The sequence below is a fragment of the Dermacentor andersoni genome, chromosome 10 (genome assembly GCF_023375885.2).
Source record: "Dermacentor andersoni chromosome 10, qqDerAnde1_hic_scaffold, whole genome shotgun sequence".
Classification (NCBI taxonomy): Eukaryota; Metazoa; Arthropoda; class Arachnida; order Ixodida; family Ixodidae; genus Dermacentor; species Dermacentor andersoni.
The window spans coordinates 120843456-120862409 of NC_092823.1; the positions used below are offsets into that span (position 1 = coordinate 120843456).

Sequence of the window (18954 nt, forward strand, 5' to 3'; positions counted from 1 at the left end):
GTTGGGTTGATTTATATAGCGTTGCACCTATGATAAATCTACCGAAGGCCACTTTGAATTGTGAGGATGAGAATGACATCGAGATATGTGGAGCATATATACCCGCTGTGTGGGATCGGTCGGGAATGGGGTGGTGTGAGGAAAGTAAATTGAATTGCGTTCGCTTCGGTGTGGTTTGCTTTCTATTTGTTTTCTACATTTATGTCCGCAAGAAAGAGAAGAAACTGCTCTACTTTTATCCCGACTGAGCGCGAGATAAAGCCCCTCTGATGACGTGTGTGTGGATGTTGTCACTGCAGCTGGTTGTGATGATTACTTGGAAAAGGAAATCCCCACGGTGTTCACACCAGCTAACACCGTGGGGCAACTTCGATCAGGCGCGACCTCCTCTATAGGTTAGAAAAATAAGGGTTACAAGAACAACAAAGTTGAAATGAATTAGGATATCATAATAATTATTATAATATGAAAATAAATGAAGTGAAGGCTGTGTGATGGGGAAGGAAAGTTACCATACGGAAGCGTTATAATGCGAGCGACGCACGCTCATGGCATTAGTTTAACCAGAACTAGGTGATTGTATTTGACTTGCGATACTCAGCAAGCTTTTTTTTTTTCTGCTGAGCAGATTGCTAATGTTTGTGATACTTCGTTGCAGTGTTCTGAGACTTTTGAGACAATGACCACAAAATGTTGTCGCTGGGCTCTGGAGGAGGCCTAAGGTTATGAATGCATGTGAAAAATGATAGAAAGTTAAATAAAGAAGCCTAAGCCCATCCGCGGAGGAAGTCAAAGGCAACAAAAAAGAAGGAAAGTAGACAAATCAAAGGCTGCTTGCAATATCAGGAATATCAAAAGAAGGAAAAGCGTGGGAAATGCCCCGATGCATCCCAGATGCACCCGTAAACGGGCGAAACACGCTCTCTCGTTAATTCAATCGGTGAACCTCTTATAAACTCCAAAGAAAACAAACCATAAAGTGCATAGAAAACAGGAGCGAAAGGCCCGAACGGCGACCTTGCAACCATGAGGAGCACGGGCGTATTTGCACTTGTTTCCGCTCATAATCCAGCGACCCCCTCCACAGAGACACACTCACACGCCGTCTCGCTAGACGGATTCCAACCATGCCGTTCAAGTTCAATGTCACGAGGTCACATTTTCGCTCCCGCGGCCCCTCTTTTTTGCTCGTAGATTCACGGCGATCCCCGACTCGCTTTCGAGGGTCTGCAACACGGCGGGTGTCGCTTAGCCCAGCGCCTTATGTATGCACCGTTCGCACCAGCTGACAGGATTGATAAGCGGGTCTCTCGCTGGCGGCGACGACTCTCTCACGCGCCCGCCGAAGCGGTGCAGTAAGCAACGCCCTCGTTCGGCGAAAGGAGTCTCCTTCCCCCCTCCCCCTCCATCTCAACCATTCGCACACGATGGCTGTGCGTGGACAGCGGTGGTGGTAGTGAATGCAGCAACAGAAGTGGAGTAATATATGCCCCGCTTATCGGCGCGGAATGCGCTCCCCGAACTCGGCGGCCGGTATCGCCAAGCAGCAGCAGCGCCCCTGGTGGCTGGTGCGAATGTCGTTCTGTCTCTACGGTATCGCGTCTGTCGTTCTAGTCCGGCGTCAGTTGCTCGTTTTCCTTTTCTTGTCCTGGAGCGACGGTGCTTTGATACGTAACAAATAGGCGGTGGTTTTTGTAAGCGATGCATTCGGTCGCTGAGACTGCACTAGTGTCTACAGGAAAGTATAGATGAGCCAAAACAAAGATTGCAAGAAATTGCAAGGATTGCAAGGCCTCGGTTCGTGTTGAGGAGTAGAAAGCAATATCTTGTCAGCTTTTCGGAATCATTTTCTTTTATTCCGGCCACACGAGGCTAGAGCACGTGAACCCTCTCCAAAACGTGTTGCGGTTTGGTAGTCCAGTCTGGACATGGTTATATGTCGGTAAGTACTACATTGTTGCTGGCAGGGTAGCATAGACACCAGTCGCCGTAGACTGCTCACGTGCAAAAAATATATGTACAGACTCTGTCAATAGTCCTTAGCCCACTAAGCGCATGACTTAGAGAAGTCATGGGCTTTTCTTCGACGTAAGGTAGAAAGCATTTGGTCTTGTTATCTAAAACAACCCTAGTAAGGAGAAATACAGGACTCATATAGGACTTATTTAACAAGACCTTAGTTGGCACAGGAACCTTTGACGAAGACTGCTTAAACACTTAACGAAGGCGACAAATACGTGCGGGCAAAGCAGGTGAACACTTACCGGTGTAGCAGAGGCTGATGAAGGTCTGCGCATGACTGCGGATGTGGTCCGGGCTGCACCGTGCCTCTTTGGGCAGCTCCAACCTGTGGATCAGGTGGTCGAGGAAGTCGCACGCGATCACACCACATACGTCCCACTTGAGAGTCGAGACAACCACCAGTTCCCAGTCCTGTAAAGACGAGCGGAAGAGAAGGAGAGAGACGACGTCACGATACAGCCGACGCAGATAATGCACAGCTACAGCGACAAGCACAGATGCGAAACGCGGCACTTGAAACTTGATCGTTAAATCTGAGAGCGCTTATGTATATGCACGTTCCCCCTCTCTTCTTCCCCCTGCTGCATTGAGAACTCTTTCAAGATGTTCTTAACTATTTGTTGCGTGGCGTTGAGAATATGCACCAGAAATCTCCTTAACATGCACCTAAGTACACGAGCGTTCTCGCCTTCTGCGTCCTCAGGAATGTGGTTGGAGTTGAAGTCGCAACCTCGTGCATAGCATTAGAACGCCGTAGCCATTAGACGTTATATAGCGAAGAGTCATCTATACAGATACGGAGGGGTATATATACATATATATATATATATATATATATATATATATGCATGGCTGTATGAATTCGTCTTCACAAAGACTGACATCCGCGATCCACCGTGTTGCATCAGAGGGATCGCAAAACGTGGCTACATCCTCGTAGAAAGGTAGGTTTAGTTTTTGTGCTTTTGTCTTCTTCGCCACTGTCAGAAATTCCAGTCGCTTCGACGTATCGGCGCCGCCAAAGGTCTGCGAAGGCGCCTGTCTATAAGCGGGCCGCTAATCCGCGCTACGCGCAGAGAAAACGCCCGATGACAGAACGACGAGGATGCACATGACGGTGCCGACGACACACGTGTACGCGTTCTCGCGCCGCTAGGAGCGTGGGAACGGTGCGCGGTGAGGAGAAGGCGTGCGAGCTCGCCGACAGTGGCTCGAAATATCTCGTCGAAAGCTCATCGTCGACTTCGGCGCCTGCCGCGTCGAACCTAGAAGGCGCCGGGGTTACACACGGCCAGACAGACGTCAGGGGGGGAACAAAGCGCGGCAAAAGGGTGTGTGCAAGTGTGTGTGTGTATATATATATATATATATATATATATATATATATATATATATATATATATATATATATATATATATATATATATATAGTCGTGACGCACGCGTGAGGCCCAGTACATATCCCGAGAGTGGAGCTTTAAGTTCCGGCGAGAAATTTCACAGCCACCCTTCTTCTCTTCTGCCATTACTACTTTTTCCGTTATTGTTGCATTTATCTGACGTGTGCAGAGGATAAAATTGTCCAAAATGTTGGCGTCAAAATGTAAACGCTGAGAGGAAAGAAAAATAAAATAGTGAAACAAGGAAGCACCAAAAAGAAGCAGGCCTTATGAAAAGAATCATCATTGAGAAGCGAAAAAAACATGCAGGCAGATAAACAAAATAGAATAAAGAAAGTCAATGACCTTGGCCATTTACTGCCTACTTCATATGCCGACAAATAGTAATGAGGGGCCATTGTGTCCGGTATCTGCGTTGGCGACAAACACGCACGCACCCACCCACCAGATGGCGGATTCCATTAGGTTATAGCACGAATGTGCCTAAGATGAGATCTAATTCGAGACGTTTGCTCCACGCCTTTTGTGCAAATGTCCATCAAGACGAGGTCCGACGGTCGCTGCTTCAAAGGAATCGATCGAAAAGCAATTTAAATGGAGACGGGGCTGAGCCCTTTGACTGTTCCGGCAGTAATCGCGGTAAGGGGAGGCCGAGGCGAAAGGCGGACAATGCGGCGGCCACATTCGCGCAGGAAGATCGCCTATTTGTTCCGTGATAGTGTGCCTAGCAATCTGTGTGATTGCAACGATCAAGCACCTCAAGAAGTACTGCAACGTGAGTTAAAGCGTGAGCGACAACTAGAGTTTGTTTGAATGCCCATTTACGATACTCGGGAAAGTCTTTGCTTCGAATTTCGATGAAGCTCCCACCTCTAACGTCAAATAAAAAAAAACCTCATTCCCGTGAGGCGCTTTGTTCAGTGCCTTCAGAACCCCTATTATCGAAGACAAATATATATAAGATGGTTTAAGTCGCGGCAGCGAACCAGTAACACTGTGCTCCCCAAAGTGACTACGCAATATAATACCAAACATATAGATAGTGCTTGCGATTCCTGTTGTGGGACCAACTGGCTCCACGCATTGCTTCTCCCCCATTTAACTCTCTATTTTCCGGAGTTCTTGTGATTCCCCAAAAGGAACATACGTTCACTGAATAGGAGAGGAGCAGAGTATGGACTTTCTCCACCAGGGAGTTAAAATGTTGTTAAACGTGCATGTAGCCAGTAGTTACACCCGTATAAAGGGATTACCAAGCGCCCTTGCTTTCAAAGGGTATACGACGAGACTTCGCATAATGAACAAATACACTCTTAGGCAAAGTTACACCCTTTGGACTGCATCTCTACCTCACAACAATAATCGTCATCTGCCTTGCTTGCGTTTCCTTTCTTGAAAACGCCGCGCTCGCTGCTTTCCTGTCGGGAATGCTATGTCATGCTGATAACACGCATGCTGTTCGTTACTGGAAAGTACCGGGCTCGCCGCGTTAAGGAAAGGAAATGCGGACAAGACAGATGACGATTGTTGTTGTGTGGCAGAATGGTGTAATTTTGCTTAAGAGTGTATAGTCGCTTGCAGTAGGTGGTTGTGAGAAGCATTAGTTTTATATATAATAGAACCCACCATTCTAAAACTGAAAAAGAACAACCACGTGACGCGTTTGTAGCCGACTAAACCGAGGCATAATCCATTCAGGGACAGTGACACAACGGCAGTCCATCGCGACTCCCATTCCCGTTTGCGAGTGTTTGCGATTGGATTTGTATTACTATCCGGCCGTGTATATGTATTTTTTCCCTCGAGACTGGAAACCGTGGGGGCCCGTATAATGTCCTGTCGTTCCTTTGCGGCGGTATCATCGACGTGCCACCACCACGTAGGAGAGAAACGATGTTATGGACAAGGTCAAATTGGGTGGAGTCGCCATTTGTGTGTCGCGATGCCTGTCTGCGGGGCCCTTGCTTCCTGCCCGCGCTGGCTGGCGCTGGCTTTCGAGGGGAACGTGTCGCGCGCGATACATTACCGGCCACCTCGTACACGCGGTCTTGCCATGCCATTCGCGAGGAACGTACTTTCTAACCCTTTCCCTGCATCCGTTCGCTGTTTTTTATACGGCGGCAGCAGAGGTACGTTGAAATGAGCCTGAGTATCGTTATAACAAAGACTTCGTTTGAGAAATCTTGAGCGCGCTGATACATCTTACGAAGATGTATTTGGGTTTTATAGTGCACTTCTTCTATTCTCATTTGCTTTTTGTAGAATCGTTATTTTGCATTGTCTACGGACAAAAGCTGGGAGATCTGTTTGTGCTAGCCTATCCCGTCGTCTATGGACTGTAGATGAAACTTATCAGTATGTCTTTTCTTGCACAGGTCTCGCATCGATGTTGTTGAAAGTGTGCCAGCCGGGTCTGTAATTTTTGTCAACACACACACACATACGCGCACAAACACACACGTACAACCAGTCCACGTTGATGCCTACCAGCAAGAACCCATAAATACACTCTTACTACAATCAACACTAACACGTCCACGCTGACAAAATGCATTTACAATAAACTTGAACTGGGTGCCGCTTCTACACTTCCCACCACGAACGGACCGCAGTCTTCGGACGGAGCGGAAGAGGAGGCTATGCGCACGGTAAACGAGGTCATCCGGAGCCACAGAATTCTACACCTGTACCTACGCTGCATCGACCGGACCGTGTCCGACGGACAGGACGGAAGTTCCCCAGCCTCTCACTGGCGCGTTCCCACCGGCGTCGATTGGAATGCATCCCGAGGGCGTCTGTGGTTTCGCGTTCGACACCGCCCGATCCTTTTTGACGCCGCTCCGGACCGCCGCCGTGCATGGGAATGGGTGGCGGGCGAACCGTACACGGCGTCTCTGTCGACGCGCTCTGACCATATGCGCGTTGCAGCGCGTTCGCAGCAGCTGAGCGCTTTAACCAATAAGCTGCGAGAACCAAAGGAAGGAACGGGTTCGTCCAGGACTTTATACCAGTGTGCACCGCTAATCCGTTCGAGATCCGCCCGTTACAGCAGGGAGGATTAGCGATTCGGAAAAAGGTGGTCTGTCTAGCCTATCGCTTGGTTTCTTTTTTTGTTACTGATAGGCTGAGCTCAATATTTGGAGCACTGCACGGATCTAGTGAGACGGTTTACGAATGAACGGCGGTGATAGGTGCTTGTGTAAGCGGGAGACCGCGCGTATACAAGGTATACCCCGACGCCGCCAGTCCCACGCGAAATAGGCAGTGGACCCGCCTCTGAGTACAGTGCACAGGATCATGTTCGTATGAGGCGTGAAAGAGACGCGGTCGAAGTGACGCTATCGGTCTGTCACGTGGCGCGTGCGTCTGCGTTGTCATGGGAGCGCACACACGGGCTGCCCTGCGGTCTCGATGTGCAGCGGCGCAATCTTTTCACAGAAAACCGTGCGCGGTTTCATGCGTGGTTTCACACTCGCCGAGGCTTCGACAATTGGACAACTGTCATTTCTTATTGCTCGTTTACCTTACGGGGGATGCCTCTCGCCTAGCTCTTGCCCATGCGGTGCTCGAGAAGATAATGATGGGTGCCGGCGGATATTGAGAACATGACCACGCGAACCGGACCCATGGTTTCTTTCTTTCCTTCTCTTTTTCTCTTTTAAATTAGAAGCTGGCAGTATGGTGAATTCGAACCATTAGCATAATGCATCTTTCCGTTGCACTCAGGAAAGCGAGAGAAGAAAGGTAGGGAGGTTAACATGGCTCCCAAAACTCGCTGCATTCGAGCACCGCTAAGGAGCTGCTACTATACGTTTCCGTCCAAAATGTTCCCACAAAGAACTTCCGTACGCCAAATGACATCCCCGTGCACGAAATCTGCCACCGTCCAACATTCAGTGGCATTCCGCGCTACCGAAAAAAGGGGAGCGGGCGGTGCGCACCATTATGAGACACTACGAAGCGGTGTTGCCTACTCTTACATTCTCTGGCCCACCATTCATACAACGCACCATGTCTTCTTAATACCACACGCTCTCCCGAGCCACTGGCGAAAGACGCGGGGTGAGCGGTGCCACACATGGCCCGTGACGTCACATTATCGTATGCACTCTCCGCGTGGTCGAGCGCCCCTTCGGCCGTGCCCCGAAATTTGGCCACCCTCTCGTGCCACCTGCCACATTCCTTCAGGCACAATCGCGTACGCGAGGCTACTGCTGCTCGACGGACCACCGTATACGCATAGAAGAGGGTGCTGCAAGTCTGGTGCCAGCTAACCAGACCTTGTCTGTATGGCTCCATTCAATCCGCCCAGAAAGGAGCCCAGCTCCTCCGCCGAATTCCTTCGAAGGTCTGACGAAGACCCCGCCGCAGGAAGTGGACCCCATTTGCAAACAGCTCTGGTGCTTGACGGAAAAGCCCACCTCCTTGCTCTGTGCCTGAATAACATTTCTTTCCGTATCCAGCTCTTTCATTCGATCGTTTTTTTTCCCGACCATGCGGTCCTGACAACGTTGTGGCGGCCGCGGCGTTCGCGCATTCGGCGACTCCTTGATCCCGACGCTGCCTTGTCGGTCTCGCGACACTCTGAGAAAGCGAGACGCACGGCGAATACAGCGGCACAGGACGACGACAAGGCCCCAGCTTTGGAGGCACAGTCCGAAACGAACAGACGTTAGGAATGCGGAGCGCCCCCCACTTGGCGCATGGGTCGTCCCACCACCGCTCTACTTTCGTCGGGCCGCGAACCGCGCGACAGGTCCCCGAACGGTGGTTGCGGCCACTCGACCTCAGCCCCCCACCCCGCCGTTCTCGTCGCCTATACTCTGCTCAAAGAACGTAGTTCTGGCCCGTCTCGGTAGCTGAGGGCTGGGTGGCTCCGGGGCTTGGCTTGACCGGCGGCTAAGGTTGTCCCGTCCTCTTCTCGGTTTCCCACAGGTGAAGGGGAGGGTTTGTGAATGGGAGAGTGGGAGTTGAGGCGGTGCAAGCTTTTCCATTCTCTGAGGAGCCCACGTTCCATTGATGCTAAAAAGGCCTCCTTCATCGCCGGCTGCTTGTGGGTATGCGGAGGGCGTCGACGATGGCAGAGGAACTCGGTGTCAGAAAGGTTAGGTTCATTCAGGAGTTTCAACCTGCCGTGCGAATTTCCTTTGCTCCTTTTTGATTTCCCAGCTCTCCTCACTGCTTGCCCTATGTACGCACCGGCACCGTGTTTCTGAATGAAGCGATGGAATGTGGAAATCGGAGGGAGAACGGGAAAGATAAAAATAAAAGGGAATGGGCGAAAATTCCACGTTTTCGACGCCGAAAATAGAGAGACGTTGGGCATCGAGAAAGAGGCGGTGGCATGTCTGGTGACAAAGAAAGAAAAGAAAGGGGGAGACGGCAAGAGGAGGATGGCGCGCTTATCTGGAGCGGCACCAGACAATGTGACAGAGAAAGAATCTAACTGCTAGGATAGACGGCGTGAAAGGACTCTGGTATGTGACAGGGAGGAATAAGGGAACCACGATGTCGGGGTGTGGGGTTCCGGGGAGCTCTGAGCCGTGGCTGCTGGCGGGGAAGGGACTTGAATGCTTGCCGCCTCAGCGGCTGATGCTTGGCTTCTTGAATACGACGACGGGCTACATCAATGTAAACAAGAATTCCGTGGTGCCGACTCTGCACCTTTCGTTTCTGCCTGCCATGTATTTTTTTTTCGTTCTTATTTCTTTCTTTCTGTTTTCTTTTTGTTACCGTTGCGTTCTCGCTTTTTACTTTTTCCCGCAGTGTCCCATGGAGCAGTGGAAGAATTTCTGCGGAACCATCCAGGGAGTGCGTCGTTTTGCGTGCGTGCGCGCGCGCGTGTGTGTGTGCGTGCGTTTTCACGTGTGTAGAGTGTGTATCACGCTCGCGTTGCTCCTTTCTGTCTAATCGTTTCGGCCCGCTTGGTTCCTTGAGGATTTCGTGTGTGCGTACGTGTGTCTACGCGAAGCCCCCTGGCTCATTCATCGGCTCTTTCCTCGAGCTCATTCATGTGCGCGTCTAGAAGCGGCGCAACTGCGGCTCGAGGCATGGATCTTTGTAACACGGATGTTTTTTTTCTTTTTTTCTGAGAGCTGGCTGCGTACTATGCGTGCCCCGAAGCCCATTCATGGGAAGGCGGAAATTCCGGACGAACTTGAGGGACGCGTCGTGGAGTGTTGCGCTGGGAACGACGTTGCCGATAGGTTTCCTTTGTCGATATTTTTTATTCTTATCTTTCGTATCTTGGACGCCTGCCACGCTGCATTTTGATTCCGCCTACCACCCTAGTGGCATAAGGCGTCGCCGTTGGCTTTTTCAGCTGTGAATACTTCATTGCTGGATGGTATGTATATTGATATTAAGGAAGGGGGGATGGAACTGGCATTTATGCGGTTCATTTGCAGATGGTTACGTTGATAGTCGGACCCTTTGGCAAGGAACTATCATTTATGTGTTTGGGGCAAAGCGTACCCAAGAAATATCGGGGTATAAGGCCTTTGTTTGGGACGTGAACACTTCGACTATATCATTGAGTAATGATTGGACGCCAAAGACTGTCGGGGGTGGCATTGAGAGGTGTGAAAAATCGAGGTGTTTGTAACATGTAACAAACGTATGTAACTAATGTAGGTTATATGCTGCGAATATGCTTTTAGTACGTTCGCGATTGCACAGTCAAAGGTTATGGTCTGGGCATTCATTAGAGAAAAAACAAACCGGATGGCACAGGAATGTTTCTTTCACGAACTTTAAAACTGCCGCTGTTTATTTATTACAGATATACAAAATGACTACGTAGTCCTTGCGAGCCTAAATAAAAAAAAGAAGGCTCCCGTTTTTACGGGATCCCACACATCAAAAAAAAAAACATGCAAAACATAAAAATTGTTTGCACTCCAATTATGCCTAGAACCGCCGCATGACGTCGCCGTTGCACGTCCTTTCGCCTCACCCTGCGCACCACTTAAGTTGCCACCTGTGATTCCCCCGCCATTTGCACCGTAAACTGTATACGTCTGATTATAAGTCGCGCGCGCTCCTAATCTCGGCGCGACGCGTCTCTGTAGAGCCGGCAGAGCGATAGTTTCGCAACAAACATCTCACATACTGCCGCTTATAGACGCGCTACTCCGCATTCCTTCACGCTCTCATAACCGCAAAACCTTCCGCCTTCTCCGAAGCGACGTCTTAAACGGCAACGGCAAGGTTGCAGGCCCTCACGAGGTGAACCAATGCGTCGTCGAGCTTGGAGGATTCAGTCCTCTGAGCTGTCGCCGCGATAAAGCAGCAGCAGCAGCCGGGCCCGCTGTGTAGTCTTACTTTGCGTGACTGTACAAGAGACTTCTAGTTCGTTCGTAAATAGCGAGGAAAAGTCAAAGGCGGCCGACACACATGGAGTCGACGGTGAAGAGCGAACAAGTTCCTCGAAGCTGAGTGAGAGGGTGAACGAGGAAAGAAAAGAAAGAAACGCCGATTGTGATTGCTACTCGTGGAGGCGGCAGGTTCTCCGACTGCAGCAATACGGCTCCGTATCGATAAAACCGTGCAGTACTGTGGAAGCTACGGAGAAATTAGGGTTCCCCGCAAAAATTTGTAGAAGCAACTAGGTGTCGCCTAATGTTTATGGGAGATGCAAGTACGGAGTTTTACCCAGAATGGGAATGATGGTTAGCGTTAAGTCAGGTCCATTTGACTAAACTTCGGCCTTCTGGCTTCAAAGGGCTTTGGGACTTTGGAAATTGGTCATTTTTAGCGAAATATTGCGTTATAAGTGCAATAATTCGTGACGATAATCCACATGCGTAGATACTGGTTTCCTTGCTGTGTTTAGAAAACTGTTGTTGCTTGACAATTTGGAAAGATATGTCGCTCAATAAAGGATGCCACATGAACATCTGAAGCAACAGGCACCAGGGTTAGATAAGTCCATGCATTACCTATCATTCCCACGGTTGCGAAATCATTGGTTGCAGGGCCACAGTTTTCTGAAGTAACTCTTTTTTTTTCACATAACCATGCTCGAAACTTCTGTCGTCTGCTGGACTGCTGCTGCGAACAGACGACGTTAAGGCAGCTGTTAAGGCTCAACAATCCAGCGCGTGCCATACCTAAGTATGTAGTGGGCCCGCATCGAAGAGTTCTCGCGAAGTACCTGATCAGGGCCATTGCGTGCACCTGCGCCCAAACGACGTCCCGGGCACCGCGGCACTGCACGGAATTGCCGAGGCAGCAAGTTACGCGCTCACTTCACAACCAGCGTGCGGCGTGGCCACATGTGTGCTCGCCTGTGCGGCGGCATTTCCTGTTTTGAAAGAACCGGGCGCCAAGAACGGCGGCAGCTCCGCGAAGGAGAGTTATGTACTTTATAGCCGTATGCAACAGCAGGTGACGACTCGGTTTCGACTCGGCGCCCACTCTCTCCCTAACCCTGGCCACGCCCCGAAACCACCTCGCGGTCGGTAGTCACCGCGTCGTAGGAACGGGCTGAAAGATGAAGACATTCTTCGGATAGCGTCGGCTGTGCGTGGAAGAGCATTTCTTTCTTTCTCTCTCTCTCTCTCTGGGAACGCGTCGCATGCCATACCTTATGGTGGCGGAGTAACGAAAAATATGTATTCTGGTGAGAGGGCTGTTGGATTGTGAAAGGCATTACCTGACTCAACGCTTTTTTCTTTTAACGCGACGAAGGAGAGCAAGAAATTCGTACTATATATGTAAGGGCAGGAGTTTTCGAGATGCAAGAGCTGAACAGAAAGATCCGCCTTTCTTATTTTGATCATTTGCACGAGTGAATGTTTTGTAACGAAGGTGGCAATAGCATAGAAAGTTTTGATTCACTGCCACATCACAGACAGCCCTAACAGAGAATTTTAATGTACTGCTTTACCCTTGTAGGTATAAAAAGCTACACGACTTGTATAGGCGGAATTAACACAGCAAGCTGAGCGAGTTGGTGACTGAACATGTTTTTAGGGGGGGGGGGGGGGGACATGCAGCGTGTTCAGAGGGCAGCGTGGCTTCTATTGGCGGCGTGGTCTATGTAGCACGTGCATGGCTGGTATGACCGACATGACAGCACTAACAGAAGCGATGCGCTAAAACTCCCTAACGAATAGATCGACTTCTTCGAAAAGAACCATTGTATTATACCTACTCGGGGGCGGATGGCTTTCATTAGCTTGTTTGCGTGCATGGTACGACCTTGTCCTTCCTACGCAGCTTCAATGGCTGTCTTTACAAACTAGCATTCGTGCTTGTTTTCTCGCTCTATCTCTCTTTCTTCAAACAGCGTTACGTGCCTCTGCTCAGTGGTTGGGCTCGAAATGCCAAGCGCCACATATCTGTCAATGTGGAGAGCGTTCTGGATGATAGGTCGCCATGGCCTTTTGGGGCGTCGCTGTTGCTTCCTCGGCGGCCGACCCGCTCTTGGCCGACTATGCTGTGCGCACCGCCGCCGCCGACAGGAACTACACACACGGCGCCGCGATACAGGGGCCGCGGTCTGATACCGAGGCTCCGGTGCCCACTATACTGTCAGCGCCACCCCACCCCCCCTCTCTGATAAGATATCGCCAGCTAGATTCCGAGAGAGAAAGCGATGAGTGGCGCTCTTCCCACGAGCAAAGCTAGCGAAGACCACCATCACTACCACCACACTGCCCTTTCTCGCCTCTTCTTTCACCGTTTATTTTTGCCTTTTCTTTTGTTCGTTCTTTCTATTTCGTTTGCTTTCCTTGTCCGGTCGGCTAGCCTGCTGCGCCCTTCCTTGGTTGCTCGCTCTTGTCTCTCGAGACTCGAGAGTCCTCGGTGTCGGCTTTCTTTGATGAACCGCGTCGTCGTCGTTGCGTCTCGAGAGAGATGTGAATGAAAGTGTAAGTCCCCGCCGCACCCTCCAACCCGCAGGACAGTTTTTTCTCCATTCACAAAACGCAGGCCCGTGTCTCTCCCTCGGGCAGCCTTGAAGAGGACAGCGCGAGTCGCTCGGAGGGTTCGCCCTCTCTGTGCCGGCGTGGGAGGACGCGGCGCGAGATACGCCGCGAGCGGCACGGACTCTTGGAATCCACACGTGCATGCGCGCGTCTCCGCGTGTGTCCGCTGGGCGACGGTCGCCCGCGAAGAGCGTCGAGCTCTGTCGTAATCGCCGGCGTCCTTTTTCCCTTCCGTTTCGCCACGCGTTCTCCCTTTTTCGCAGCACGTTACTCGATGAAGCGTGGTAACTGTGCGCGCACGCCGAGCAAAGAGCTGGCAGCGGACTTGCAAGTGTCAGCAGCTTGTGCGACACGAGGTGCAATCGTACGCGTTGCCGATCGTGCGGCATGATGACGCAAGCTCTTGCGCGGCAGTGATTGGATGCCACGATATGAAGGTCTGTTATGCATGCTCTCGATCCCATTGGCTGCGTCCTGGAATCGTCGATGGGATTTGGCTGTCTGTCGTAAAACATTTGATACTTTCACGTGTTCACCTGTATCATTTGGCGACTACTGAAGGAACGATTCCTGGTGGCTTAACACCCCGGTAATAGAGGGAGTAGTTCTGTACGCCAGTTTGTGTGTGTGTGTGTTTCGGCTCCGTTTTCAGGAAGTTACGCATCCTTATAGGAGCGCTTTCATGTCTTGCCAGGTAACCAGATGTGTACTCCGTCGGGGGGGGGGTACGAGAACTCTTTATAGCGAAGTCAATCAGTAATAACAGTTACGCTAGCTCAAAGATGCTGACAGAACCCTTTATTGCCGTAGGGGACAAATGTAATTTGCTTTAATTGCTGGCACAGCATGTGGCTGGCAATGAAGCCGATTCAGTTTATTTTTACACCTTTCTACCAGAAGCCTAGACGCGCTGCCGATCAGGGTTGGACGACCTTCACTAGCAACGCACACCTATGCAACGGGGCTCGCTCGCGTGGCTGCGTGAATGAGAAGTTTCGTAGTCGACGCTCGGAGTTCTCAGTTAACGCCGACGCGCATCACGGGACTCCCACCGGATATCGGCCAGCGAGCGAAGCGCCGACGCTTCTGCAGCAGTCATCACAGAGCCCGCGGCGCTGTGAAATAAGAGTAAAAGCTAAAGCGTGAAAAAAAAAAAAATGAAATGCACGCCCTGGCAAAGAGAGAGAATCGAAAGACAGACGGGTGGCAGGCGGGATCAGTGATCGCACGGGGGTGGCCTTCGGCGAGCCCAGCCGAACGACTGGCGCCTTCGGCGACAGCTGAGACGCGAAATTAAACGCAACGTGACGCAGAAAACAGGTATATGGTGCCCAGCGAACAGTGCGTTCCCGTGGAGTTGTGTACCACGCCACGGAGAACAAAGAAGACTGCTTAGAACACCTTTTCGTAGATGTACAGTTGCTTTTCCTGGATCTGATTCTTTTTCTAGAGTCAGCGTACTTCCCAATGGAGTATACGCCACATCTGCGCTTAGTGTGCACTAAGAGTGCACACTTACTCTGTTTGGGAATCGCGACAACTCCGAAAAAGTAGGAGTTATACACGGGACGAACTGTCACACCCCACTAAAGGAGTTTCCAAAATTCCTTTTTTTCCATTTTTTTTAACGTTGGCCACCTAATTTCTTTTTCCAAGTAATATGACCCTTAATTCACAAGGTTACAGCCGTTTTATATAAACAAGCAGTAGAAGAAGATGCGGTGCATTCCGACGAGCAGCAGAAAGTACGATTTAACCGGCACTTATTTATTAAACGTGGACTCCGAGATAACATACGCCGTATTCCTAAATCTCGGAGGCCGTGGTTACGTTATATACTGATTAGGACAATTTAAAACCAAGAAACATTTACGGCACGAACGCGTGCAGACTGGTGAAGCTTTTTTTCTGTTTTCTTTTTTTGTTTTGTGGTTTTGTCACATGGTAGCACGCTTTCTGTGGCACACAGTTTTTGTTTGCTTGGGCCGTGGTGAGGAAACTAAAAACGAGATATTTGCTTACGCATGACTGGAACCAAGAGGCGCGCGCGGGGCGGTTAATATGGGGGCCACTGCTTCCGGTGGTGAGAAGCCCCGCGTTCATGCTTTCCTACGTTGCCCACTCGCTTTCCGTTTCTCCACACTCCCCTTTTCCGTGAGTTTTCTGCTTCTCTCACGTTTTTACTTTTCTCTGACCAATTTGGGGTGGACCGTCCGCGCGTATAGCGTGCCGTGAACCCATTACCGGACCGCCCGCTGCCTAGCGGAAAGAAAGTACGTAACGGCACAGGGTGGAGGGAAAGTAAGAAATAAAGGTTAGGCTAGTGGTGAGAGAGAGAGAAGAAAATGACCAGGTAACAATGCGGTGCGATGGCACGACGCGTTTTTTCGCTCCAAGGAGCGTGAAAATAGCGCCCTCCCCTACCCTCGTATTTTTTTTTTTTTTTCTTCTTTTGCGGCGGTCACCGCGGCTCTCACATAGGAAAGGGATAGAGAAATAAACGTAAAGTGGCCGTTTCGAGGGAGCCTTTGCTTGATTTACCACTGTATTTACTAACGGGCACTCGACTAAAAGCCCTACCTCGACTGCATGCTGATGGTGATTTCTACTGGCATCCCATTCGAAACGGGGCGGTGACTAAATTACGCAGCCTACGTGAGCTGATCAGGTTTTGCTGCATCTAGTGCAGTCTAGCATTTCAACCATCTCTTCTTGATCGAAATTTTCGCTTAGGAATATCCGCTGTATGTCGTCGAACGCAGAAATTATTTGAGTCAGGAGACGGCTCGGAGTAAGAGGCGTCTCTTCGAGTCAAGAGTCGAGTTAGGAGTAACGTATTATAATGTGGACATTATTATTAGCGTTACTCGTTTCCCAGTGGATCAGAGCGTTGTCGAAGAGAAATATTGGAGGAATTGTTTTTCACTCCATGCAACAAATAGGCTATCATTGGGAGGCCACAGTGGAGGTCTGCGTATTAATTTTGGCCGCTTGCGATTACGCAACGGAATGCTAATATGCACAGAACATTAGTAGATGCCTATTGGTACTAGTATTTGTGTAAACGAGGAAGGGTATTCTACGTTTCCCTAAAGCGTAAATTGCATATTTAATTTCGCACTCATTTCGGACTAGTCTCAGGGAAATTTCAGATCCTAAACCAAGAAAGCTAAAGTGCCTTATGGGCCCCTTATGAATGAACGTTGCACGCACATGGTAGGCCAGCATTCCATACGCGACGCTTCAGCCGCAATGCGCTCCGTCTAACACCGAACGTCTGACCGTATTGGCAATCGCTTTTTTCTCTGGAAAGTTTTACACCAACGCCGTTACTCAACACACGGTCAGGCACGTTCGTGGCAGTAGCCGGCCGCGCATTATCTCCGCCCTATCTTCACCTTATCTTATCCGATACACATTTTGGCCATTCGCACTTGCGAGGCCACAGCTGCGAGTGCGAGCCGACGACGGGAGCAGTATTACAACTGCACGAGGTGGAGCGCATGGCTGACGCGAGTTATTCAGACGATCTGGACAACTCTTGAATACGGAATCCAATCCGCGTAGCAACCGATTGCGCTTGCGCGTTCTCAGCGCGGAAAAGAAAAACACCCTCGAACCGGAGAGATTAGAGCACGGACACCTTTCTTTTACCGCGAACGCTGCGCTCCTATTGGTCGTACGCTCTCCCGCATTTTCTCTCGCTGTCTCGTTTCACGCGCCATATTCTTTCCTAGCTGTCACCGCCTAGCGGCACATCCCGTCTGGCGTGAGATCCTCCTCCTAGAGTGGCCGGTATTGACCAGTAAAAGCTCGCCTTATTCCTTAAAGCTTCCGCTCTCTTCTTAAAAGGTAAGGAGACTATGTAATGTTTAATAAAGTACATGGTTTTTCTCGCTTTGAGAAAGAAGGCAAAGAGCGAGAGAGAGAGAGAAAGAGCAGTAATGCGCCAAAAGAAAGGCGAGTTATCAGCATTGACGACCTCTTTCACGCACCCTCCGCTAAGTCTGAGTGATTCTTTAGCCTCGAGGGTTCCGTCGGCTCGTTCCTGAAACGAGCTCTGGGAAGCGCCGAGCCGTACGGAGGAAGGAATGCCTCCTTAATATTCCTGGCCACCGTGTACAAAGATCAGGAAAAACGATACAGGTACGGACGTGCAGTATAAGAAAGCGGCGCTTCCTACAGGTTGGCGCGCAGCCGTATATTTGTTTTCCGGGCTACTTTGTATTCACAGACAGCTGAGAGAACCGTCCAGACGGGAAGGGGAAAAGAAGCGCCGTCCAGGCAGTAATATGTCCGCTGGCTATACGCATATATATGTAAGACGGCCATGCCTTTCCCGATATCTCAAACGTTTCTTTTTTTCAGTATTCACTGAACATTGCAACAAGTGTCGCCATTTACGCGCGAACCGGAGGAAAGAATCGGCTGGCCCCAGCCTGCGCAGTGAGCGATGCAGTGAAAAGCGAGACACAGCAGAGAAATGTATACGAGAGGAATAAAAAACTAGGACTAGCCTCATTATAAGGAAATTAAGTTTTACGGCGTGCTTGCACGAGGAGGGCAAAGGGCAGGAGTAAGTGCATAAGTTGTAAATTATCCCAAGGCAAAGATTGCGTCGCCTTTCCGATGGGCTCTTCGGCTAGCTCTCACCGTGAAGTACGGTTCACAACGGCCAAATAGAAAAGAAAAACGGTTTCAGTCCCGCATATTTCATGGGTCCAGCGACAAATGGGTGCTGTTGTATGGTACAGTCAAAGTCCTCGTTTTATTATTATTGTTATTATTGTTGCAGTTGTTGCAATTTTATGATTAGGGTTTATACGTTGCGCATTCCATATATACTGTTGCAAGGCATAAGAAATCCATTCATGGTGAAAGGAAGGACGGTTCGTGTGCACATCTGGCCATTTTCACTGGCCTGTTTGCCGAAGTGCGCTCTCTGATTGAAGCGGTTTGTTCTTTGCAGCGTACGAACCGACATGCTGCGCGGTGTAGGAGAAAGTCACTATACCAAAGGGACTACAACTCCGCAGATGTTTGGCGTATCGGAGAAAGACGAACGCGTAGTAACAGAGCTCTAAGTTACGCCATAGTACCCGCACTTCACATCAAAGCCCGTCCATTTTCGTGAGCGTCAGCCGACCGATTCCGAAACAATGCAAAGGGACAAACTCGTAACGCCTACGCCCATTCAAATGCGACTACGCCTGAATTGTTTGTCCTCGCATTTGTCATGATAACCATCAATTAGCGCTAAAATACATCTATAATAGGAGTTTTAGTGATGAGGTGCAGTCGCCTCTACAAGGGACCACCCATTACTCCCAAGGACGTCCTTAGAGTCCAAGGAGGAAGAAGCACACCGTTACTGCGTACTCGAAAGGAGTCGAACAGCGACATCGGTCCGCGATCGTGTGCGACACGGGTGCATAGAAAAGAAAAGAAAAATTAAAAAGGACCTAGAAAAAAAAAAAGAAGCATGTGCGTCTGAGAGCTGGCGCGCGCGCCAAAGTGAAGCCGACGGAAAACAAGGCACGTCGAGCGCGCCGCGTCGTGCGATATTCCCGCTCTCTTCGCCAATCGCGCGTGCCGAGAGC

The 18954-nt window shown here is 50.2% G+C and overlaps 1 protein-coding gene across 2 annotated transcripts in view; it reads right to left on the bottom strand.

Moving 5' to 3' along the window:
- Positions 1–18954, bottom strand: part of LOC126544898 (G1/S-specific cyclin-D2-like) — a 357628-nt gene that overhangs the window by 30685 nt on the left and 307989 nt on the right. For both annotated transcript variants that reach the window (XM_050192430.3, XM_050192432.3), the window contains one exon: positions 2265–2433. In XM_050192430.3, coding sequence (XP_050048387.1) covers positions 2265–2433 — 169 coding nt within the window. The remainder of the gene's footprint in view (positions 1–2264; positions 2434–18954) is intronic.